At 39.2% G+C, this 27290-nt stretch overlaps 1 protein-coding gene across 7 annotated transcripts in view; it reads left to right on the top strand.

The window, feature by feature from the left end:
* The window catches only part of TMEM45A (transmembrane protein 45A), an 84795-nt gene that overhangs the window by 42867 nt on the left and 14638 nt on the right, over positions 1-27290 (top strand). For 4 of the 7 annotated variants that reach the window (XM_036849560.1, XM_036849564.1, XM_036849557.1 and 1 more), the window contains exons 2-4: positions 14745-14936; positions 16230-16442; positions 17824-18008. In XM_036849560.1, the coding sequence (XP_036705455.1) occupies positions 14747-14936; positions 16230-16442; positions 17824-18008 (588 nt within the window). In that variant the 5' untranslated portion in view covers positions 14745-14746. Of the gene's footprint in view, positions 1-141; positions 320-14742; positions 14937-16229; positions 16443-17823; positions 18009-27290 lie in introns of those variants that run through there. The other 3 variants (XM_036849561.1, XM_036849559.1, XM_036849562.1) reach the window with 2 other exon arrangements.

Here is a 27290-nt window from a genome sequence, read left to right as displayed (position 1 = left end):
ATTCACCCCTATAAAATTAAAATTCTTGAAATATTTTTGTGTGAATTAGGATCTAAATAAAGCTCATACATTGCAATTATAGATAGGACTCAGGAGTCTTTGTTAATACACAAGTTCTTTCTTTGTTTGTTTTTCTTACAGTTTATTTGTTGAAGAAGCCAGTTTGTCCTGTAGGATTTTGCATCATTTGGTTTTACTGGTTGCGTCCCTATGATGTCATTTAACATGCTCCTCTGCCCCTACATTTGCTGTAAATTAAGAATTACGTAGAGAGGTTGGATCACACCTAGGTTCACTTTTTTTTGCAAGAGTACTTCAGGTGCGTATTGTCACGTTGTCTTTCTTTGTTATCAGTCGTCTTTGTTCATCATTGCCTGCATTTATTAGTTCATCAGGGCTTGTAAAATTCTAAATTCTATCATTTCTTCTGTATTTATTAGCTAAAATATTTATATAAAGAGGAATTTCCCCTCATGAACTATTTGGGTACAGTTCTTCCTAATTCTTTTTCCCAGTGTTTCCCCAGGTGGACTTAATAAATTTCTAGGCGTCTGCTGACATGTTCTTGAGGGGTGGGGAAGGAGGTCTGCAAGCTTTCTATTATAATCATCTAACTGCATTTTCATCTCAGCAATTACTGAGAAATATTATAAGCCTATTCTACATCACCTGGGTGAGCATCTTGTATCAGAATTCAGCCAAACATCTCAGTGCTGAAGCTTACATTTTTGTACAATACTTAAGATCATGATAGGGGCATGTAGCACTGATTTAATTATCAAGGGTTGATGAATAAAGAAGACGGGCTTAATATGCTAGACAACGTTCCGGTGGATTTTAGTTTGAATAGAGAGCTGAGTCAGTTTGGGCGGGGACACGGTAATATACATCTTATGGACCAAAAAGCGTATGTGCTGTAGCTGTCAGTTTCAGAGTTACGTGTGAAAGGCCACTTATTTTAAAAGAAATAATTGTCTATTTGATTTGCATTAATTTATTTGATTTGTGTTGGTTTTGTAGTTTTTGCTTCTATTTAACTTGTAAATTGGTTTTATTTTTGTAATTGTCCAAGCACATATTTTTACTATTTAAGAAAGTTCATAATAAAAGCCATTTGCCAACATACTGGCTCTAAAAGAATTTTTTTCCTTTTAAAATGTCTGTACCTTACAGACAGTTTGAGAAACAGTGCTTTATCCCATTCTGGCTTTCCTAGGGCTATTAGCTGCTAATCCCACCTCTAGTGTAATTTGTCTTGTTAAGGAGTGAGCTCTTTTTTTTTTTTTTTAATTTGTTTTATTTATTTTTGGCTGTGTTGGGTCTTCGCTTCCGTGCAAGGGCCTCCTCCAGTTGCGGCGAGTGGGGGCCACTCTTCATCGCGGTGCGCGGGCCTCTCACCGTCGCGGCCTCTCTTGTTGCGGAGCACAGGCTCCAGACGCGCAGGCTCAGTAGCTGTGGCCCACGGGCCCTGTTGCTCCGCGGCATGTGGGATCCTTCCAGACCAGGGATCGAACCCTTGTCCCCTGCATTGGCAGGCAGACCCCCCCAACCACTGCGCCACCAGGGAAGCCCAGCCCCAAGGATTGAGCTCTTTTATGAGCTCTTCAGGGGTTCTCTGGTGCAGCCAGGATTGAGAAGTAGACAACGCTAAGCCCTTGAGTCTCCCTCAGTGACGGAACCTGAGAGTCTAAAGAGGCTCCATCTGCTCCCGTTCCCTTCTCCCCCCACCGTCTGTTGCTGATTTTTAAAGTTTTTATTTTTATGACTGTTAGAGGCCCTCCTTCTGACTGGCATTCCTAAGGGGGTATGGCAGGCTGAATAACGCCACCCCCGCCAAAGATGTCCAGGTTCTAATCTCCGGAAACTGAGAATGTGTTGCCCTACATGTGTAGGGAAGGCAAAACTAGACTTCTACCCATTTTAGGTTTTCAGCTGGGATTTTTAAACAAAAAGACAGATTAACAGGAGGAAAAACTAACAGTCTTTTTTTTTTTTAAGCACATGCAACACCCATCATGTGGGAGAAACCTCAATGAAAAATAACTCAAAGCAGCAGCTTAGAATTCTGGCTTATAGAGCATCGTCAACAAAGAACAATAAATTTGTAGAGAAATGATAGGACAAAGGAAAGCAGTTTAGGTTTCCAAGGGCGGCAAACTGTGGGAAGATAAACATCTGAGAACTAATGACAAAGATTTGTTTGACAGATTCCTCTTGCCACCTCTGGGCTGATAAGAATATGTCTCCAGTGAAAGAAGAATGTATATCCTGCCTCTAGGAAGTAATGAGGAGGGCAGAGAGCTTCTCCTCCATTTGCTGCTTCTTGATTGCCTTCAGCTCAAAATTATTTTTATGTCAAAGAGGCATATTTTGGGGTGACATATTCTGGTTTCCTTTAGTTCCCAATTTGAAATTTTATTTTTAGAAAGTGTCACGTATTAGCAGCTGAGTTTGGTTAGAAGTTGTGAGATAAGAGATCAGCAAAGGGGGAGGAAAACATAGATAGGAACAAGCAGAAAAGGATGAATTTAAGTACATTGTTTCCTATTTTATTGAATCAGTTTCTTAATTTGGGAATAGGTCAGTTCAGTTCAACAATTGTCTCATTTCAGAAGGTGTTGTTGTGGGTGAGTTTCCACCTAAGTTAAGCCACTGTGTGGTCCAAGCAACCAGGGATTTAGTAAGAGGCATTTCTCTAAAAACAAAAGAAAAATGAAGTCTAATGGTTGGAGTAGACTATAAAACGGCTTGTTGAGTCCAGATGGCAGTCAGCTGAGCAGTTTTCTAGATATTGGGCTCAAAGCATCTTTTGCAGTTTGAATGTCTCTGGGGATGTCATCAGGTGTGTTCCAGTAAACTTTCTGAGTGGCCCACACAGCAACAGGCATGAAGGTTGTCCATACATGAGCTGTTGTGATATTTCTGTTTATATCAAGTTGTCCAGCTTCAGCTTATATGGTTTTGGGAAAAGGGCAGTTTTATTTCTTAGTGATTACAAGTCAGAAGGGTGGGAGAAAACTTGGAGGTGTTAGTTTGGAGAGTTGTGGCCAGATATTGGAGGAAACTAAAAGAATTTGGGATCCACTCCAGTTCACAGGTAAATAACAAAACCTCAGTGACAGTGAACAGGGCTAGAATCTAATGTCCACAAAGGGGTGTTATAGTTTTCCATTGAAACACCATTTTTCTCTCTACAATCACCCCCATTTTTACCAAAGATAGTCATAATAAGACTAATTGGTTTGCCAAATAAGTCTAATTTCATTAAACTTGGTCTGATTATTTACATAAATGCAGCAAGAATAGAGATTGATCATGTAAGCTTTTTTCAGTCTGTTTTGCTAGAATTTTTGATAAAGAATATGAGATTATTCTGGAAGCCAAGCCAAGGACTCACTTGCAATGCCTATAGATTTAGGTAAATTCCTCTCTTCCTGAGGTCTAAAATGTCATGAGGTTCTGGATCTGCTAGGAAATGACTTTCCATACTCATTGGTTAGGCTGGGAACCCTATAAACAAGATTTACCAGGTAGTTTTCTGAAGGGAGGTTTTATTGGCTCCATAAAGTCAACCTTAGTTTCTTAAAACCGTCTGGTTATGTCCGAGTCTATGAACATCATTCTCAAATGTAACATTCCAGTCAAAGTCTTGGTAATATAACCAGTATTTCCCACTGTGTTCTGTTCTAAGGAAAACAGATTCTCACTGAGTCTATGCAAATAACTATATTGCCATGAAAATAAGAATACTCAATAAGAACTTCTGAATTATTGAGGGATCAGGTAGGGAGAAAATTCTGTTTACAAAGATATAATTTACCAAGTTGCTGTTAAGTTATAAATAGCTTGATAGAAAAGAGAAAAAGTTTTTCTTAAATCTGGAAAAACAAAACATTAATGAACTGGCAATGTTTCAAAGAAAAAAGTAATAGAAAATTATAATCATCCTCATCAGTTCAGTCAGTCCTATGTAATTAATTCTTGTTCTGCTTGACGTTGGGTTAGCAGTTTTATGAATCAATCAGTTTCTCCATAACAATTCTAGAAATTCTTACTTAGTTCAATGGTATGATCTTAGAGTTATCAGAAACCTGTATTCTAGAGTACTTGTCAAGGTCTTTTCCATAAATCTCTTTAAAGACACAGCAATTTTGGATCATAGCTGCTTGTTAAAGCTTTCAGGAAAGCATCAGAATAATACACTAACTTTCTGTGAATGCCAGGAGACTTAAACATGGCCATGGTTAAAGTTCTGATAAGAATTCATTATAATTTAATTGACAAGGAAATTTGGTTATTTATGAGACATACAACATTTTAAGATGATAGCTGGAATTACGACTGATAACATACTAGGAATGTCAGATTTTATATGATTTCTGGACTACTTATAATAGTAACATACACCCATACAATATATTATAGGTATATATTGTATAATATTTTATACAATATAATCTAAAGAAGGTTTAGTATCACTTCTTATTTCCATGTAATTTAACATATCAAATAAGCCTAATTAGTTTAACCCTTCTCTTTTGAGAGAACAAATCCTTCCAGATTTTACAGGGGGCCTCTGGAAAATCCCAAAGTTAGGTCCAAATCAAAAAGACTTCATTTAGAGTTTGGTTTTGAGAAGTTTGTAAAAAATGTCAAGAGGTTTAGAACACTTGATTTAATAGGATCAGAGGTCATTGTGAAATAATAGTTACCCATTTAACCACAGTGACAATAAAAAGATTTCAAAGGCAAATACAGAAAGTTACATGTTGTAAAAAAACCTTAGCTCTCTTAACATTAAGACTCAGTTTTTCTTCAGTAATCAAACATCTGATAAAGACGACATGAAGCACAGAAAATATATATTTTTTAACATCTTTATTGGAGTATAATTGCTTTACAATGGTGTGTTTGTTTCTGCTTTATAACAAAGTGAATCAACTATACATATACATGTATCCCCATATCTCTTCCCTCTTGCGTCTCCCTCCCTCCCACCCTCCCTATCCCACCCCTCTAGGTGGTCACAAAGCACCGAGCTGATCTCCCTGTGCTATGCTGCTGCTTCCCACTAGCTATCGGTTTTATATTTGGCAGTGTATATATGTCCATGCCACTGTCTCACTTTGTCCCAGCTGACCCTTCCCCCTACCCGTGTCCTCAAGTCCATTCTTTAGTAGGTCTGCGTCTTTATTCCCGTCCTGCCCCTAGGTTCTTCGTGACCACTTTTTTTTTTTAGATTCCATATATATGTGTTAGCATACGGTATTTGTTTTTCTATTTCTGACTTACTTCACTCTGTATGAAAGACTCTAGGTCCATCCACCTCGCTACAAATAACTCAGTTTCGTTTCTTTTTTTGGCTGAGTAATATTCCATTGTATATATGCACCACATCTTCTTTATCCATTCATCTGTTGATGGACACTTAGGTTGCTTCCATGTCCTGGCTATTGTAAATAGAGCTGCAATGAACATTTTGGTACATGACTCTTTTTGAATTATGGTTTTCTCAGGGTATATGCCCAGTAGTGGGACTGTTGGGTCATATGGTAGTTCTACTTTTAGTTTTTTAAGGAACCTCCATACTGTTCTCCATAGTGGCTGTATCAATTTACATTCCCACCAACAGTGCAAGAGGCTTCCCTTTTCTCCACACCCTCTCCAGCATTTATTGTTTGTAGATTTTTTGATGATGGCCATTCTGACTGGTGTGAGGTGATACCTCATTGTAGTTTTGATTTGCTTTTCTCTAATCATAAGTGATGTTGAGCATCCTTTCATGTGTTTGTTGGCAATCTGTATATCTTCTTTGGAGAAGTGTCTATTTAGGTCTTCTGCCCATTTCTGGATTGGGTTGTTTGTTTTTTTGATATTGAGCTGCATGAGCTGCTTGTATATTTTGGAGATTAATCCTTTGTCAGTTGCTTTGTTTGCAAATATTTTCTCCCATTCTGAGGGTTGTCTTTTTGTCCTGTTTACGGTTTCCTTTGCTGTGCAAAACCTTTTAAGTTTCATTAGGTCCCATTTGTTTATTTTTGTTTTTATTTCCATTATCTCTAGGAGGTGGGTCAGAAAGGATCTTGCTGTGATTTATGTCATAGAGTGTTCTGCCTCTGTTTTCCTCTAAGAGTTTTATAGTGTCTGGCCTTGCATTTAGGTCTTTAATCCATTTTGAGTAGGTGCACATAATCTGTTTGGACTTGTTTTGATACAGTAGTTAACAGCTAAACTTGTTACATTTCTCTTTTTCCCAAGAGAAAAGGAAAAAAATCTTTTAAGTTAAGGGGTTTTGACCAAGGATCTTGTAAACCAGTACTTCTTATTTGGGAAGGGGCTCTGATTTAGCCCCTCAGGGGATATTTATCAATACATGTAGATATCTTTGACTGTCACAACTGGCGGAAGAGTGCTGCCAGAATCTAGTATGTAGAGGCCAGGGATGTTGCTAAACATTTTGGAAAGCACAGTCCAGCCTCACACAACAAAGAATTATGGGCGTGAAATGTTAATAGTGCCGCTGTAGAGAAATTTTGCCCTAGACTAGTGTTTCTAGTTTTTAATGTGCATATGAATTACATGGGGATCTGGCTAAAATGATTCTGATTTGACCTCATGTCCCCAAAGGATTGAACTGGGCTACAGAGTGTTCTCTGTAGATAGGCATCCAGATATCATTATGGATAGAGCTCTTGATAACAGCAACTCCTTCTTTAGAAGGTGTGATGCAAATGAACGTGTCAACACTATTGATTCAGGTGTGGTTACTGCATTTTGGCTGTACATTGCTTAGTAAGTGAGTCTAGGCTGCAGGGTGCCTGCACCTCTGCCCTGAAGCAGAGTGACATAGCTTTCTCTTCTAGGCAGGGAGTGGGTAGCAGAATACCGAGTTTGGAAGTCACGTTTTTGTGGAAGCAGTTTGTCAAGACTGATGAATGTTCTGGATCTTCCCTGGGACATCCAAGAGATTCAGGTTGGCTATGAGGCAGGGCTAACGGAGAGTGAGATTTGAATGTCACCAGAATGAGGTATTGAAGGAGCTGGAGGAGTCCCCTTTGCTGGACATCTTTAAATAAAAATTAGATTCTTATACTATGGAAGGGTTTAAGGGGTATTAAATGAGTTAAAATGCAAAGCACTTACTTGAATGGAGACTGGTAAACAGAAAGCAATCAATAAATGTTAGCTATTATTTTGACACATATGATTTTTAAGTTTTTTTTGTTGCTATAACAAAATAGATTTAAATATTTTTTGTTTTTACACATGATAGAATTTCATTTCCATACTACATAAAATACCCATGAAAATAGACTATTCAGGAATGGAGTGGATCCACAAAGTTGTCAGGAATAAGCTTCTTTCAGGTTCACTGTTCCTTCTCTTCAATATGGGCCTTATAATTTAAATAGCTGCTAACCTGGTGGTCCGGTGGTTAAGACTCTGTGCTTCCAATGCAGGGGACGTGGGTTCAGTTTCTGGTCGGGGAACTAAGATCCCACATGCCATGTGGCATGGCCAAAAAATAAATAAATAAATAAAACGAAGAATATATTAATTAATTAATTAATTAATTATTAGCTGCTAAGGCTCCAGCCATCAAAATCATGTTCCAGGTTGCCAGGAGAGAAGGAAGGGCAGAAGTGTTCATTCTCCCTTTTCAATTAGCTCCATTGAAGTATAATTTACATGCAATAAAGTTTATCCCTAAATTTTGTGTGTAATTTGATAATTTTTTTGACAAATATATACACTTGTGTAATTATCTTCACATTCAATATGAAGAATATTTCTATATGTTCTTTTTATCTTGAAAAGTTCCCTCATGCTCCTTGCAGTCAATCCCCTTCCCCTTCCCCCCAGGGAACCACTGAACTGCTTTCTATCATGACAGTTTTGTCTCTTCTAGAATTTCATATAAATGGAATTGTACTCTTTTGTGTCTGGTTTCTTTCACTTAGCACAGTGCTTTTGAGATTTATCCAGTAGTTTCAGTAGTTTGTTCCTTTTTATTTAGAGATGTATCAGTTCGTTCACACATTCACTGGTTGGTGAGCATTTGGGTTGTTTCCAGGTTTTGGTTATTATACATAAAGCTACTATAAGCATCCGTGTAAAAATCTTTGTGTGGACATAATTTTAATTTCTCCTGGGTAAATACCTAGAAGTGGAATTGCTAAGCTGAATAGTAAGTGTATGTTTAACTTTATAAAAAGTTAAAAAGTGACAAAAAAAATGGTACAAAAAAAAAAATGAACCATTTTGTGTACCATTTTGTGTCCCCACCTGCAGTGTATAACGTCCAGTTGTCCACATTCTTGCCAACATGTGGTATTGTCTTTTAAACTTTGGCCGTTCTAGTGGATTCGTATTGGTATTTGTTATTTTAATTAGCATTTCCCAAATCAATAATGATATTGAACATCTTCTCCTGTGCTTCTTTGCCAATTGCATATAAAAGTTTTAATTTTTCAAAGATGACTAGACCTTTGTCAGATGAAGTCATTGCAGACTACTCAGGCCAGCTTTCTTCTTTATTGGCAGCCCTGTGCATTCTGACTTTGACTACAGTAGTAGTAAATAAATACTCTGGCTACGTGCAAAGCTTCACCTCCTTTACATGTGCTAACAGCTCAGTGATAGACAGTCACAGAAGGAGGAGCCCTTTCCCTGTAGTGTTTAACCTCCTCAAATGTACTTGATGAAGACTATTTGATGGGACTATTCAGAAACCTTTTCTAGTCTCTGCCCTTATCCATGAGGAGGCCACATTTAAATCTGAGCGTCTCAGTGCCCCTTTGCTTGTCTCCACATACTCTAAGCCTTTGGTTCTCAAAACTCAAGAATACATAAAAATCAACTGGTGAGTGCTTGTTAAAAATGCAGACTTCTGGGGCTTCCCTGGTGGTGCAGTGATTACGAATCTGCCTGCCAATGCAGGGGACACGGGTTCGAGCCCTGGTCCGGGAAGATCCCACATGCCGCGGAGCAAATAAGCCCATGCGCCACAACTACTGAGCCTGCGCTCTAGAGCCCACAAGCCACAACTACTGAAACCCGCGCGCCTGGAGCCCGTGCTTCACAACAAGAGAAGCCACCGCGATGAGAAACCCGCGCACCTCAACGAAGAGTAGCCCCCGCTCAACGCAACTAGAGAAAGCCCACGCGCAGCAACGAAGACCCAACGCAGCCAAAAATAAAATAGTAAATAATAAAAATAAATACTGGGCCTCCCCCTGCCGATTGATTCAGTAGATATGAAGTGAGCCCAGGAATCTGCATTTAATTAGCCTCTCCAGCTATTTCTGATCCTGGTTGCCACCTAGGCTAGGGTTTCAGGGAGGTGGGGTCCCAGGCAGGAGCTCATCACTCATTAGCTATTTATTGAGTGCTTACTAGGTGTGAAGTATTATAGGGGATATGGCCCTTGTTCACCAAGAGTTTACAGTGAAGGAGGAAATAAGACTTGAATGCAGATAGGGTAACAGCTGCTTGCTCTCCAGGTTAGAGTCAGACTGTTGTTTCTTTCTTGCTCACATTTCACTTTGTGCAAGCCTCACGTTGGTTTCGAATAATTTTTTCTAACTTATTTATTCACTTTTCTCTCTATCAGATTGTGTATTCCTTGAGGGCAAGTGAGCTTCACTGTTGACCTAGAGCATTTTTTTCCATCATCTTTTCCTATTCCTATAACTTTGATTTTGGCAATGACTCCAACCTTAGCACCTTAGCAGTGACTCCAACCTTAGCACCTTGCTTGAGGCACTGTATGTTACAAAATGGTTTGTCTTATCAATGATGCTTTATTATGTTACTGCTGCCATAACCATTCCCTTTGTTGTCTATCCATCTTGATGGCCTGGAAGAGAGATAGCAAAGATCAGACATGCTCCATTGGCTTTGGTTTTCACAGCAGGTGGGACATGACTGTGGTCCTGTGGGTGAGGTGTCAACGTGAGTCTCGGGAAATACTCTACGGCACAACGTTTGGACTGGAAGTTAGGATGTTCAAAAGGGTGTGGTCCTTAGATTCACATTTATGCAGGCATTGTGACATTCTGAAGACTTATTTGCTCAAGTTCAAGCTGGAAAGATATGAGCACATAGGTTAAGTCTCCAAGGAGGAAGAGTGGGCAGTTTTAGATTTAGACCAGTTGGTATCTGCTTTTCCTTCTTGAGACTGGAACGATTGTAGATTCTCTTCTGGGAGAAGAGAACGGCATTGGACTTGACACTGAGGAAAGTGTGAAGGTAAGGATAATTTAACTAAGAAAAGTCTTTCAAAACAGTTGAAATTTGGGAGAGAAAGAACTGGTATGGAATGATGGAGAATCAAAAAAATTTAAAGCTATATATGCTTGTGTACACTTTGCTTTGAGAATTAAGGCAAATGGTAAAGTGAGCTCAAGAAATAGCTCAAATTGGTTTAGTGTATTGGAATATATAAATGTCTTGAACTATGGGTCACTAATTAAGATTTAGGAATACTTTATTTTGGTGCTGGCTCAAGACGAATTTTTAGTTTAAGTTTTTCTCCATGGTATTCATTTTATATTGAAGTTAGATATTTGGTTGAGATTCCAACAAGTAAATTGTAGGATTTCTTTCTCTGGGCTATTTTGAGTTGTCTCCTCTTTCTGTCAGGTCTGGTTTTCGGTTTAGGTGGCTTTGGTTAATGGGAATTAACACCTAACACCTGATTTAGATCTTGAGATTTGCCCAATATTATCCCCAAGTGCTAGAGTTTAAAAATATTTCCCTTTTGGGTGGTGAGTGAGTGTGTGTGTATGTCAGGGGGTGGTCAGAAAAAAGGAGGCAATGAGGGATTTAGGAGTTGCTTCTTGTCTTAGCCCAGAGGGTGATTGTTGGTATCATTAGGAGCAGAGGGTGTTTTTAGATGGGGAGGAGTAAACATTTTTAGAATGAATGGCAGCTGGAAGCCAGTGATTGAATCTTGAAGCCCATCATTTTAGGCCTGCCTGAACCTCTTTCCCCACGAGATTACAAATGGTGCGATTAAGCAGGGAGGATGTTGAGGAAGGACCTTTCGGTTTGCTATCCTGGTGATTTTCCCTGGGGTTTCTGCTAGCTGTCCGGCAGGTATGTTCTGCTTTGTGGAAGAGGAAAGCCCTGTGTTCTCCTTCCAAGGGCAATGTGTCTGCTTTTTGGATCTAATTTGAGATCTAATTAAACTCTGGACTACTATGTTTTTATGAGCAGTGAGTTGTACCTGTAGGCAATAGAAAAACAGGTAACAAAAGACAGATACACAGATAGTGGTGTTCTAGAAGTTGAATGAAGTGATGTTTGAGGATTTGAGTGATTTTTTTCTCTCCACAGTGGAAGTGAAATCAAGTGAACGCCATTTTGTTGCCAGAAGCAACTGGGTCTGCTTGGTCCCTTCGCCAGGCAAATATAACAAGCTGCTTTGACTTCATTTTGTTTGGGTCTTTTAAACAGAGAAAGATTGGAAGCATCAGAGTGTTTCAGATTCAAAGGCTAAAGATACAGAAGTTCTATAACTGATATAAGAACAAGGAGTCGTTTCTTATCCCACTCTGCTCATCTCAAAATCTTTCAACTATTCCCCATTGCCTCCCTATCACATCCCAGTGGGCTGTGCTGAGATATATTGGTCCATTCGGCCTTTGGGGCAGCAGGAACCTGTTAGCTGGTCATAGAGGTGGATTTGGCCTAGAGCTGCACAATTCAGAAATTTTCATGTTCTCTCCAAGATAGGTAATATGTTTCACGTGTGTGTTCAAAGTATTTATTAGGTAAAAGTAAACATTTAAAAGCAACCACAGTTTTGGTAACTCTGTTTTGGAATTTTCTTCCTTTTTTTCATATACCAGAAGCCTTAAAAAAAAGGACCAGGCTCCTAACTTCTGAGAAACCTCAATTACCTGCTTCACAGGCTTTCACAATATAGTGAAATTTCACAGGCTAATGGAGAAGGCAGACTTCCAGTAACTAATCACACAAAGAATTCATTAAAGTAAGAACTGGGTGCTTTGAGAAGGTACAAGAGCGGTCCTCTCCTGTCTGGGCCATCAGGGAGGATTTCCCTAAGCAGATAAAACTGAAGAGGCTAGGGGAAGTCAGCCAAGTTTGGGGCAGGAGAGGGTTGATGTAAGGAAGCAGAGGCAGTAAGCCTCAATAACTAATTAGTTTTCAGGGACATAGGTGGATTTTAGGATGACTTTCACATTTTGGGTTTGGGCAAGTGGGTGAATGGTGGTAACTGGAGGAAAAATTATTTTCTGGTAATGGATGGGTAGATAAGATGATTAGTTCAATGGAGGTGTTGTATAAATATGTGATCTTGTATTATAAGAAGGGCTTAGTTGCTCTTGTTAAGTTAGAACTTCACAGTGTATAAGGCACTATACAGGTGCAGTGGGGAATAGAAGAATAGATTTATGGTCCCTGCTTTCAAGGAGCTTATTCTTTAATTGCAGTCAAGGAGTTAAATAACCCCTGAAGATTCTAGTAACACTCTAAGACAACAGCAGGAGAAATGTTATAGTCAGTACACAAATGATTGCTAAGTGAATTGTATAGGTGCTTCTTGCTTTTCTGCAATTGGTATCCAAGTAGAATTGCTCATCTGGTTTTACTCTTGTTTTACTTTCATAGTTTGAGATCGGTTGCAGATAGCATGAGCTTGTTTAATAATACTGTGGGTTATTTGCTTTGGAATAACTCATTTTAATTTTAAATTTGTCTCATTTTACAGAAGAGGAAACTAAGGCATGAGAGGTTAAATAACTTTACCAAAGTCATGTAGCTGGTAAATGGTAAAGTTGGGATTCAGATCTAGTCAACCTGAATCCAAAGTCCCCTCTCCTCAGTTTTTAAAAAATCCTATTTTTTTTTTTTTTTTTTTTTTTACTAAATATATCCCCTATCTCCTAATTTTAGACATATATATTGTTTCTAATTTGGTGCCTGTATTTCTGGTTAGATCTTTAGGAAAAAGTCCTGGAAGTGGATTTCCTGTACCAAGGAATGTAAAGTTTTTAAGTTTCCTTAGAACATATCAAATTCTTTTCCAGAAAGTTCAAAAAATTTACAGTCGAGATGTACTTTTCAATCCCATGTAGAAGCATTTTTCAATTTCACATGGTTGTCTAAGCCAAGACAAATAAGAGGACTCAGTAACACTATGATAAAGATGGTGGTTAGGATAATGAATCACAGAATCTGTTAGAGTAGGACGGAACTCCAGGTGTCATCTAGGCCACCTCCTTCTTTATTAGTTAAGAACCAAGGCTCAGAGAGCTTAAGGGACATAGTCCAAACCATACCTCTAACAGAGTCAGAGTTAGGATAAGAAGCTGCTCTTAGCACTGTGTGATACATTGAGTCAGAGTCTCTTGGATGGTATGGATGATTCAGGGGTGTGCTGAAATGTCCATTTGGGGTCTCAACTGGAGATTTAAGAGACTTTTAGTGTTTGAGTCAGCTTCATAGTTTCCCCTTGAAACTTCACAGTTGTGTCAGAGGGATGTGGAAGTAACTCAGAGGGATCTGCCCCGAACTGAGAGGTCCAGTACCCACCCAAGGAGATAAAGAACTCTTCTGGGCCAGGGGGAACCCTGAAATCCCCTTTCATGAGTTCTCCTGCATCTGGCCTACTGTCAGATCCACAGGGATGATTCTGAACTCTCTTTTCATTATTCTGGAGATGGTGCAATATGTTTGAAGAAAGGGCTGCTCACATAATTCAAAACTCATATAATTCAAGACTGGTTTTCTATAGCACTCACCAAAAAAGAAGGAGGATATTTGTTTTTTATTGCTCGATCATGCAGCAATAGTGTGAACAGAATTTACAAATTGATTTGGCTTGGTATCCCTCTGGATAGGCTGGGTTAAGCTGTTAAACCTCAACATTTTAATGACTTAACACAATAAAGGGTTGCTTCTTGCAAAAATCTGATGCAGGCTGGTTGACTGTCTTCTGTGTTGCAGATATGCCATGCCAAGGTCGCCAAAGCATGGGAAAAGAGAGTTAAAGGAGTCATATAGTCTCTTAACTGACTCAGCCTGGAAGTGACAAATGCCACAGTCCATTGGCCAGAACTAGAAACGTGGTTCTGATTCAAATGGAGAAGAGGCTGGGAAAAGTGCATGGAAGAGTACACAGATACTTGATGAGCACTAATGGTCTCTTCCACACACTTGATGCTTGATACTTTGAAATTACCTACTTAAAATTTTTTGTAGGCAATCTCATATCATTTCAAGTCTTAAACATAAAAGTAAAACTTTCCTGTTACTTCCTTTCAAATATACTTAAAGTGTAAGTGTTGGTTGAGTACACACTATCATTTTTAATAGATCTTTTGAGCTCCCTGTTAAAAACAATGAAACTTTTCAAAAATAGTTGTGAGATTTAGGTAAGTCATTTCACTTCTCTAAACCTGTATCCCAGTTGAAAATGTGACTTAACCCCTCATTCATGGGTATGTTGTGAAAATTAGATTAGAGATCACATGTAAAACACTTGACACAGTGCCTGGAACAAGGTAAGTGTTCAACAAATGTAGATTTTTCCTCTTTTTCGTATTGTTGATATTGTAATGGATCTACCACTGTCGACAGTAATACTGGATCCTCTGACTCAGAGGTGTATCCATCATCATCAGAAGATAGTGTACTTTACAGGAATAAGCGATGCTTTGGCCAAATTCTGGAAATGAAATGTCTTCATCTTCTATATGTTCTTATTTTGGTAGTCATGGGGAATTTCAAAGGCCATGCTCTCCCTGGAACCTTCTTCTTTATCTTGGGGATTTGGTGGACAACAAAGTGCATTCTGAAATATGCCTTCAAAAAGCACAAGCGGACTTCCTACCTTGATTCCAAAGTATTATTCCATCGAGTAGAAATTTTGGAGGGAATCATAATAGCTGGAATGGCTTTAACTGGTGAGTGACGCTTTTCTGTGTTCTGTTTGCTTTTTGGGGTATTTTCACATGAAAAGAGAAGATTCAATATCAAAACAAGAAATTGCTAAAATAAAATTTTTATTCAAAAATACCCAAATACATATTCTAATTGTAATTTCTACCTGATATAATTTACTGGAAGGTGATACTTCATGTTTATACAAAGGACTATTCCTTAATGAGTTAGTCATAGCAATTAACTTGCCTGCCCATTCAAGGTGAATTTCCTTTGTAGAATTAGTTGGAGCCTTTAAAATAGTTTTATATCAATTATTCTGATGCCTGAAAGAGTAAACTCTATCGGAAACCATTTTTCAAAATGACACCAAAATAATCAAATGATTATTAATAATCAAATGATTATGAAGGCTTCAATAATAAATCATTGCTGATAGGCTGTCCAGACGGTCAGGCTGAAGAAAACCTTCTCTCCTGCGCTCATCCTTTTTGTATGATTACTAAATTAGAGAGGGAGGTTGGGCCAGATGATTGTAAGGCCTTTCCATTGGCTCTATGATTCTGTAAAAATGTTCTGTGTTTTTAAAGTTCCACTTCAGCCTTTCCGTTATGAAAGGAAAAACTTCCTAATTTTCCTTTGGATTTCTTCATGCTTTGTTCATGGTGATAGGTCTTCGCCATGGCCATCCAATTACAGAGCAACCATTTACAAAGAGAGGAATTTCCTTGCCAAATTTTATAGATTTATAAATAAAGCAGCATCTTCAAGAAAGCTTAAATGTTTGTGTAACTGACTAGACTATATGCTGTATCTGTCTGTGCTTTCTCGGTTATCCTTAATTGGGGAGAAGCTGAACTCTAGCATTTTAATCCTGAACCAAGCACAACTCCCTACCCAAAGACATAGTGCGTAAGAAGGAAGTAATCAGATGCCATAGAACTAATCTCACAAATCTAAATCCAAAATTACTCAGGATTTATCTTGTCATTAAATTAAAATAGGAACTAAGACCGTCAGTGGAACTGATCAGGGAGCTCAGTGGAACTAAGATCATAAGCTTTGAAGATCTGAAATAGCTGTTTGACTGAATTGGCTATCTTTGACTAAAAGTGATTATCCAAACCAGTATTTGAAGCTCTAAAACCAGCCTAAAGAACCAGTGCTCAGCTGTTAGGGAACAGCCCAGAAAGATGAATCAATGTGATAAAAGGACACTATATTGGACTAAGCAGTAGGCTGATCCTTTTGCATCTTCCTGTTTCCTCAATAAAGTTATGGAAAGATTGCTTAAAGTGTGATATGTCCCTCTGTAGGCATGCTTGGAGAACAGTTTATTCCTGGAGGACCGCACCTGACCTTATATGACTACAAAGAGGGCCAGTGGGTCCAACTCCTGGGCTGGCATCATTTTACCATGTACTTCTTCTTTGGGCTGCTGGGTGTGACAAACATCTTATGTTCCACCATCAGGTCACTTCCTGCCTCCTTTACCAAGTTAATGTTAGCAAATGCCTTATTTGTGGAGGGTAAGTATGAGTATTTTCATATACCTTTCACTATTATTGGACATTTGTCTAGCCCTTTACAATAATACTCCTTTAGGATCCTGGTGCAGCCTTGATCCACAGGGCCATCAGTTTGGGCCATGGTGAGCTATTGAGATGTCCTAGACAGGATGCCCAAGTTTTTCCTTCCCTACTGACTCATTTAGTACAGCTGGACAAACACAGTCATTCAATGTGTTTTATTCACATTTCACATCTGTCTTAAAGAACCACCTACCATGGTTATTTATCTCTGGTTCATCCTGGAGATTATCATTATTTCCATCTTTAACATGTGACACTGAGCTCAGAGTAGTGAAGCATATATATCCTCAAACGAGGAGACCACTCACAACAGAGTAGCTTCCATACCTACAAACTAGCCTTTTTAATATTGATATAGTAAAACTCCACCATTACATGATAAGCAGGGTCCAAAAAATTCAGTCACAGAAAAATGAGGTCCTAACATTTTTTTGTTCAGTTGGCCTCCCTGTTACTGTATAAGGAAACACTGAAAACAAGTATTTAATGACTTGTTTTCATTTATTTCATATGTAAGGAATAGATTGATCATAGAACTAAAAAAGCCCCCAGTTATCAGGAGGCAGTCATTTCCTAACGTCCACCTTGCCTCCTACGTCTAAAGGTAAGAGCTTTTGCCAAACGCTCTTTGAAAACAAGAGCTAGATAAAAGTTGGGCACCAACAACTAAGCATGATTCTCATTATCTCAGGATGTTACCGTATTTTGAATGAACATTCTTTCCTCCTCATCCAAATGAAAAGAATGAAGCTGAAGCCGGAATCTGTCCATGGGATTAAAAAATGTAGCTAGCTACTACTTCTTGGGAGCTTCCAGAGAATCTTGTCATACCCATCAAAGTGCACTTTTATGATTTGTGTGTATATCTGCTGTCTCCAGTGGACTGAATTCCTTAAGGCGAGGCTTTGTCTCATTCCTCTGCCTCTTCACCCTAACTCCTGCTGCCCTGCCCTCATCATGCTTATTATTCATCCTTTTGCATAAAAGATGCTTTGAAATATAGTTGGTTAAAAATGTCATGACATATTGGAGGAGAGAATAAAGGTTGGGGAAGGGAAAAGGAGATTTCAAAGATTCCATCCTAAAGAGGTAGTGGTGACTCCAAAAATGGTAGAGGTTTCCATTATTGTGGGAACAGGTGGGCACCTGATATTTCGGACAAAGAAATGTGTGTGTTTGTAAAGTTGTGTGTCGAGAGAGAGAGAGAGAGAGAGAGAGAGAGAGAGAGAGAGAGAGAGAGAGAGAGAGAGAGAGAGGGAGAGAGAAACAGTAGGTAGTTTCATTGAAAAAGACAAACTATTTTTTCTCCCTGTATCAGGTTTTGTCTTCTACAATCACACCCACGGTCGGGAAATGCTGGACATCTTTGTCCACAAGCTTCTGGTCTTGGTCATCTTTTTGACAGGCCTGATTGCCTTCTTGGAGCTCTTCATACTGACCAATATAACTGTGGAGCTTCTGCGGATAAGCTTTTTCCTACTTCAGGGAAGCTGGTTTTGGCAGGTGAGTTGGGCCTCCAATTAATGTACCTGGTGTCTCCACTGATAACCCTCTCTCTTTGACTGGTGGGTGTTTTGCTCTAGAACCCAGAGACTTCCTTCTGATGTGCTGCTGGTAGCGAGAATGTGGACCTTTGAGAGGTGATGTTTCTTTGAGTGGCCCGGCGGCCCTGGTGGGAGCTGTGATAGAGCAGCAGGGAAGGAGGTTGGGTGTGTACATTTTCATCACACACCTGAGTATCCATTTTGTAGGAACTCTGAGCCAGTGCTTTTAGCTGGAAGCAGTTCCTGATGCTAAAGCAGCTTAAAACCTAATGGGTAATAAGCTCAAGAAACATATGGAAGGCAGGAAAGGGAGGAAATTATTATGTATTGAGAAACAACTATGTGCCGGCCACTGTATGGGACTTTTACACGCACGTTGTTTCATTTTGTCCTCATGATGACTTGGACGTTAGGTATTATCATCCCCAATTTACTGACAAAGAAGACTCAGAGAGACCGAGTTACTTTCCCAAGATCACACAGTAATGGAGCTAGCACCTAAATGTGGGTCTGTCTGACTCCAAATCCCAGGCACTTTCCATTTTACTGTTGACTCCCTAATGTTGGAGTGATGAAAACATGTATTCCAATCAGTGAACATATACTTTATAGAGACTGATAAATCATAATCCAACATACAAATATAGATGTAAAGAAAGTCTGGGATGAAAGGTGAATGTGGTTTAATCAGGGAAGATTTCTTAGAGATTTTTAGTCACTAAAGTGCAGGGATTTGGTATGAGGAGGTTATTCCAAGGATTTGCATTTCAGCGAGGAGTGGTAAGAAAGCACTGGTGGGCAAGAGGAAGAGAAACATCATGGTCAAAACATCATGGCTAGGAAACATGTGATATTTAAGCTTATGGGGGACTAGAAAGGCTGTTGGAGCAGAGGCTAGTAGAGAGGGGACTAGATTCAGGGCTTATTTTTAGTTTTATTTTTTTTTAAATTTTATTTATTTATTTATTTATTTATTTATGGCTGTGTTGGGTCTTCGTTTCTGTGCTAGGGCTCTCTCTAGTTGCGGCAAGCGGGGGCCACTCTTCATCGCGGTGAGCGGGCCTCTCACTGTCGCGGCCTCTTGTTGCGGAGCACAGGCTCCAGACGTGCAGGCTCAGTAGTTGTGGCTCACGGGCCCAGCTGCTCCGCAGCATGTGGGATCTTCCCAGACCAGGGCTCGAACCCGTGTCCCCTGCATTGGCAGGCAGATTCTCAAGCACTGCACCACCAGGGAAGCCCAGGGCTTATTTTGAAGGAAAAATGATATAGAAAAAATAACAAATACCTTGTCATGTGATAAAATTGATAATCGGTGAATTTAACCAGCTGGTATACAGAAGTTGTTCTGTGAGATTATTTATCATCTGCTGGGAAGCGAAATAGAATGGCATGTAAAACATGATTAAGCATTCTATATCTCTTGATTGGAATGTTTTGCTGTGTACATGTATTACCGATTCAAAACTAAAAATAAATTAAAAAAAATTTTAAAGTGATAACTTCCGGTCAAGATGACACAGTGAGTTTATGCTTCAGTGTATCTCCTCTGCTTCAAACATATAACAATGACACATAAACTATCAAAAATACCTATAAAATAAAGAAATCAAAAGAAGAGAAAAGTAAATGAAAGTAAGAGAGGAAAAAATACATAGTTGCAATTAAACAACACAAACAAAAATAGGGCAAGCCGCCTGTGGGCCAGACACAGAATAGAAATGCATAGCCAAAGTAGAGCTGGGCTGCAGGCCTGCGGGCTCCAGGTCTAGGGTAGACATGGCAGTTGGTTCTTTGGCTCCAGGGGAGCTAAAAGGAAATTGAAGGGTTCCTCTTGATGTGGGGATAAAACCAGGTTCTTGGAACTCTTTTTAGTTATATGTTTACATATTCTCTACTCCTAATTGCTTTCCATCCATTTGATCTTTCACTTTCTGATAGAGGTCTGTTAAAATTTTATCTTAGAGTTATGGATTTGTCAATTTCTCCTTATTTTCAATTTTTTCTTTAATGTCATGAGGCTGTATTCTGCTTCTCCCCTTCTAGTTTTTTGAGTTGAATGTTCACTTATATTCAGTTTTTCTTGTTTTTAAATAAATACACCTAAGGCTATAGAATTTCTTCTATACACTACTGTAGCTACCTCCCGTGAGATTTGGTGTGTGGTAGCTTTCACTCTTGGGCAATTTTGAATGTTGCATTTTCTATGTGCTTTCCTTTTTAATTTATGAGTTATTTAGGAGTGCACTTTTCAGTTTCCAAAAATATTCTTTTTCTTTTTCTTATTTATTTTCAATTCGATTGCTTTGTATGTGTTCTCTTTGAAATGTGTTGGGACTTCCTTTGGGACATAGCCCGATGTCAGTGGTAGTAAATGTTCCATGTATTTGAAAAGAAAGTATATTCTGTCTTTGCTGTGTTGAAGATTCTACATATATTTACTAAATCAAGTTTCTTAAAGAGCTAAATATTCAAATAAAGAAGTTAGAAAGTAAGAAAAAAAGGGGAGGGCTTCCCCGGTGGTGCAGTGGTTAAGAAACTGCCTGCCAATGCAGGGGACACGGATTCGAGCCCTGATCCGGGAAGATCCCACATGCCGTGGAGCAACTAAGCCCGTGCGCCACAACTACTGAGCCTGCGCTCTAGAGTCCACGAGCCACAACTACTGAAGCCCACGCACCTAGAGCCCGAGTTCCGCAACAAGAGAAGCCACTGCAATGAGAAGCCTGCGTGCCGCAACTAGAGAAAGCCACGCGCAGCACCAAAGACCCAATGCAGCCAAGAATAACTAATAAATAAATTTATAAAAAGAAAAAAGAAAAAAGGGGAAACCCAAAGAGAGTTGAAGAAAGGAACAATAAAGTTAAGAGCAGAATTAATGAAACTAATTTGAGTTCCATTAATAATTAATTATTAATTAAATATCTGAGGGAGGAAGCTGTGGGCTGTCACAACTGAGAATAGGTTGGCTTAATTTTGTCCCTTTTGGCAGAGAAATAATCTTTTCACATTTCCCCAGGAGCTTTTCTAAGGAAGAGATATGAGGTTCAAGTCTTAGGTCATAAATCAGATTATTTAAAAAAATTTCCAGCCATCATTATGTCTAGACTAGTATCTTTCTTTACCTGGCAGCCAGACTAAGTAACATTTGGGACTTAAAGGAAAATGAACATTTCATACCAATGCAAACACACACACTGGCAGGAAATGAAGCTTTAGCCATAGTACATCTCCTTCCCCGCACCCTCCCTGTTAGATTCCTCTGAAACAAAAATGTATCAGGGACTTAGGTGAATTTATTATGCTTCCATGTTTTGTTTCTATGAATGTTTGTGCCCAAAACTCTGTCTCAAGCTAATACTATTACATTGTGATTTCCTTTTCACCATATTTTTTTCTCTCACTACTTCTCCATACATGGTTAATATTAAGCACAATACTAGTGCTTTAACAATATATAGACAGATTAGAGAAAAGGTACACCTAGATTCTTGGAACCGTAAGTATGGAGAGGTGAACTGAATGAGGCAAATGCTCACAGTGGCCATTTTTAAAATAACTCATCTATAAATAATTAGGTAATAGACAAACCTGGAGGGAATTCCCCTCCCAACCTATTAAAAATGGTTTCTTTCCTAAACCACATTACAGCCAAATATATTTTCTCAAAAACGTAACCATGATGCAATTTAAAAAAGAAAAAAAAAATCCCTTGGGTCCATTTATTCCATGAATCGTGTTTTCTGAGTCTGTGCGTGGGACAGTATTTCTAAAGCTCACTTTTGCGCTTTGTCATTCCCAAATTCCCACCCTTCGTTGTCAGAGCCATGGCGCGGGGAGAATCAGGAAATGAGGAAGACACACCTGTTGTCTTTGCTTCTCAAGACTTTGGACAATTGCTTCAGCTGTACCTCCCAGCTCCACTAATTGCACCAGCAACTCCCGTGATCCCTAGATCTCTAAGCCCAAACTAAAACCCAACCTTGTCTTACATTTAAGAACGATAAAAGTTCATTTGAAAATGACAAAAAGACCCAACTAAGCAACAGTGGTCTGAGGTCTGATATGGTAGATCAAACACTTGCTTAGGCTTATAGTGTTGAAATAAGTGACTGGAAAATAAGAAATAAAACACTAGGAAAGTCCAACTAACCTATAGGTAATGGGCCCTGGCTGGATGCCTATTAGAGAAGATAATTATTTACATTTTAAATGTGATACTAATGAAGCTTAAACTAGTCAAAAACAGATGTTCAGGAGTGACATACAAGATATAGCAAGAAAAAAATTCTTTTTCAGACCTTTTTTTCTTGGAATTTTATATTAGGAAGGAAATTACGACAGCAGATGAAAGAATAGTGACTGACTTTTACATTTAAAGGAAGATTTAATGGGTTGTGGCATTATCTGGTCTTAATTTTCAGCTTTCCTAATTTACTTGGGTTTAGCCTGAAGTGACTTTCCAAACGTTTCTATGGCTTTCAGTATAATCACATCTGTTAACTCTGTTCACAGGCTTCACAGTGGCCTTCAGTCAAATATTTAGCTTTCAATATATTAGGCTCTGAGGATCCCAGTGAGATTAGCAGTAAAGGGTACTCAAAGTTTGTCTTTTCCTGGTGTAAAGCAATAAATACTTCGGTAAAATTGATGATGACTGAGAGATTTCATTTTGGAAGCTCCAAAAAAGAGTTGTGACTATGGCATGGAGGGAGAAGTCTGTGAGCCTCCAGGTCAGGCAGACCTGGGTCTGAATTCTGGATCTACCATATTAATCACATGACCATAGACTAGCTATTCTGTGTGCTTAAGATTCCTCAAATAAAAAATAGAAATGATGTCTCATGAGACTGTTGCTCGAATGAAATATTCCAACCTGAAAATACCTCATGCCTTGAGGAGATATTGCTGATTCCATAGGAAGAGGGTTGAGGAAGCTTCCAGAAGAAGGTAAACTTGAGTTGGGGTTTGAAAGATGGATGAGAGTCACCAGTGTGTCCAGGCTTGAGCTTTAGGACAGTTGATACTCTTCTGCTTATTTCAGCCTTAGCTCCTTCCTGTATTAGTGTCCTAGAGCTGCAGTCACAAATTCCCACAAGCAGGAAGACTTAAAACAATGGAAATTTATGCTTCACTGTTCTGGGAGATGGAACTAAGAATCAAGGTGTCAGCAGGTTGATTCTTTCTTGGGGGCCCAAAGGGAGAATTTGTCCCATGCTGCCCTCCTAGTCAGTTGCCAGCAATCCTTGACTTGGCAGCATGACTCCAATCTCTTCCTCCGTAGTCACACCTGTGTGTTTCTGTGCACCTGTGTCTTCATATGGACTTCTTATAAGGACACCCATCATTAGATTCAGGGCCAGTTCTGATCCAATATGACCTCATCTCATCTGGATGACATCTACAAATAACTTATTTCCAAATGAGGTCACATTCACAGGTATCAGGGGTTAGGCTTTCAACATGCCCTTTTAGAGGGCACCATTTAAGCCACAACAACTGCTAAGTCTTCCCTCTGGGAGCTGGAGCAAATCACTCCCCAGGCAGGGGTAGATGGGTGGTGTGGACGGCATGGAAGGAACATAGGTGACACTGATAGGTGGGAACTGGAGAGCTAGTCCATTGTGCATTAAACTCAACCTCCCTAAAAGGCCCTTTCTTGACCCAGAATTTCTCTGTCATCCTCCCTGAATTGATGAGAGAGGGGGACATGAGAGGCAGATTCTCATGGTCCTGACACCCTAGCTAAAATGGCTGGGCCCCTTGAACTGAGAATTGACTACATGACTTGAGTTTCCTTCTTGTCATTTCCAAACAGTGAGCACAGAGGAGCCAGCAAGTCTCACTTTCTTCCAGGGCCTTCAGAGACCTGGGCTCTGGTCACTGTGGTCTCCACAGTGAGCTTTCCTAACAGTATATAAAGGGGTATTGCAAAACACGGATATGTCCAAACAGCAGGCAAACTAGCTGGGTGGCATTTTCCTCCTGGAGTTTCTGGATACTGTAGGTTCAGATCTCTAATCTGATGACTGATCTATCTTTTGCCAGTGGTGTTAACTCCTCATCCCTTTAGAACATTACCATGTCCTAATTCAGAATCCCCAGCCCTTGGTGGGTGAGGCACAGCGGCAATGACGCAAATACTTTTGTAACTGTTTGGAGATGGAAGGGCAGGCTCGGGCGTTACTTAGTTTTCTTATCTCTAAAATAGAGACAACAAAGGGATTCTGTCTCCTGGGATGTAGAGAAGGTCAGGAAGGAGTTATTACAGAGTACCTTGCTAATTTCAACTCGTGATATTTTGGAAAAATTTATGAATGTGACATTGGTTAATAAACAAAATGCATAGCACCAGAGTAAAAATAAAGACCTCTGGATTGCTCTACTTGGTCAGGCAACTACCAACCTGAATGATGAATCGATGGAGAGCACATGTTGTGGCTCATGCTTTGGAAAAAAAATAGAAATATTTCTATTTTTAGAAATAAGCTGAGACTGCAGACTTTTGTGTGAAGTTCCCTAATTTTTTAAATGTTGAAAACTAATTCAAATTATTTTAAAAAGTGTGCAGGCCAGGCAAAGCATGTCTGTGATGCAGATGTGGCCCAGGGTCTGCCAGTCTATAATCTGTGTTTTAAGGGTAAGACAGTACCGTGTCTTCATGGGACCAACTACCATCTCAGTACTGATTGTTCAAACCGTATCAGAACTGCTGAGATGACTCACATGGACCCTGTTGTCCAGGCCACTGTCCTTCATACTGCTGCACTGAGAAAGGCTAAATGATGAAAGAGAGTGTGGGGTAGAAGAAAGAACACACAGAGTTTGGGAGCCAGGTGCTCCTGGTTTGGAACCCTGTCTTAGTCATTTGGCCATTTTGCAATGTTGGGGAAGTTACTGAAGTCTCTGAGTTCCAGTTTTACCCTCTGTAATATGGGGATAATGATACCTTCTTCCTGGGGTTGTTGTGAGAATGAGAATTACTGTGAAGTTTATGTGCATGAGTGTGGTTAAAGTGCCTGACACATGGCAGTACAATCTACCAAGTGGTACAAATGGCAGTTCTCCTTCCAACTAAAGGGAATCCTTTAAAATGGGAGACAGGAACAAGTGATTAAGGCACAAATCTTAGCTTTCCCTGATTTATTCACATTACTTGAAATTTCAAACAGAAATGGTTTCACTCAATATTATAAACTAAATGCTTTTTTTTTCCCCTGTAAGATTTCATTTATTAGTTGTATGATCAGGAGCAAATCACTAAACTACCCAATTTTCTTGTCTGGTTAAAGAGGATAACAATACATTAACTTGGGATAATAGCACATTATTGGGGACTTCCCTGGTGGCACAGTGGTTAAGAATCTGCCTGCCAATGCAGGGCACATGGGTTCGAGCCCTGGTCCGGGAAGATCCTGCATGCCGCAGAGCAACTAAGCCCGTGCGCCACACCTACTGAGTCTGTGCTCTAGAGCCGGTGAGCCACAACTACTGAAGCCTGTGCACCTAGACCCCATGCTCCACAGTGAGAGAAGCCACCGCAATGAGAAGCCGGCACACCACAACGAAGAGTAGCCCCCGCTCACCGCAACTAGAGAAAGCCTGCACGCAGCAATGAAGACCCAATGCAGCGTAAAAAAAAAAAAAAAAAGACCACATTATTGAAGGGCCACAGTAAGGAAACCTCCTAAGCACTGTAACTGACACATAGTTAGCTAATATATGACAGACATTTGTACAATTATCCATGTAATTATCTTGGATTTGTATTTCATTTAGATCTTGAAACCTGACATCTGTTCCTCTATCTATCTAGCTACCTATCATCTATGTATCTTAATTTTTTATTGGAGTAAAATTCATATAACATAGAATTAACCTTCCTTCCTCCCTCCCTCCCTCCCTCCCTCCCTCCTGTTTCCAGTTTTATTAAGGAATAATTGATGTACAGCCCTGTATACATTTACAGTGTACACCGTAATGATTTCACTTACCTAATGAAATGATGACCAAAATAAGGTTAGTGAGCATCCTTCATCTCATGTAGAAACAAAACTAAAGACAAAGAAAAAAATTCTTTTTCCTGTGATAAGAAATCTTAGAATTTACTCTAACTTTCATATACAACATACAGCAGTATTAATTCTATTGATCATATTGTACATTATATTACTTATTTATTGTATAACTGGAAGTTTGTACCTTTTGAGTGCCTTTATCCAATTCCTCTTCCTCCCACCTTCCACTTCTGGTAACCACAAATCTGATCTCTTTTTCTAAGAGTTTGTTTGTTTGGTTGGTTTTGAAGTATAATTGAAAAATAAAAATAAAAATTTTAGTTGTTAGTTCCTCATGCACAACATACTGATTTGATATTTCTATACATTTCAAAATGATCACCACAGTCCTCTAGTTGCCATCTGTCACCATACAAAGATATTGCATAATTATTGACTATTCCCAACACTGTACATTTCATACCTGTGACTCATTTATTTTGTGACTGCAAGTTTGTACCTCTTAATCTCCCTCACCGATTTCTCTCATCCCCCCCCACCTCTCTCCTCTCTGGCAACATTTTATGCATTTTAAAGCGTATAATTCGGCAGCGTTTAGTACATTCACAGTGTTGTGCAACTATCGCCTCTATTTAGTTCTAAAACATTTTCATCACCCCAAAAGGAAACCACGGATCCATTAACCAGTCATTTCCTTTTCCTCTCCTCCCAGTCCCTGGTTACCACTCTGCTTTCTGTCGCTATGGATTTACCTATTCTGGATATTTCATGTAAACAGAATCATGCAATATGTTACCTTTTGTGTCTAGTTTCTTTCTCTAACATAATGTTTTCAAGGTTCATCCATGTTGTATTATATATTAATATGTCATTTTTTATAGCTGAATAATATTCGGTTGTATGGAAATACCACATTGTGCTTATTCATCAACAGCTGATGGACATTTGGATTGTTTTTAACTTTTGGCTCTTGTGAATAATGCTGCTATGAACATTTGTGTAGAAGTTTTTGTTTGAATACCTGTTTTCAATTATTTTGGGTGTGTATAGTACCTAGAATGAAATTGCCAAGTCATGTGATAATTCTATATTTAACTTTTTGAGACACTGTCAAATTGTTTTCCACATAGCTGTACCATTTTACATTCTCACCAGCAATGTATAACGATTCCAATTTCTCCATATCCTTACCAACACTTGTTACTTATTATTATTATTACCATCCT

The sequence above is a fragment of the Balaenoptera musculus genome, chromosome 4 (genome assembly GCF_009873245.2).
Source record: "Balaenoptera musculus isolate JJ_BM4_2016_0621 chromosome 4, mBalMus1.pri.v3, whole genome shotgun sequence".
NCBI classification, from domain to species: Eukaryota; Metazoa; Chordata; class Mammalia; order Artiodactyla; family Balaenopteridae; genus Balaenoptera; species Balaenoptera musculus.
Note: the sequence above shows the minus strand (reverse complement) of the source record. Positions and strands in the feature narration are given on the sequence as shown.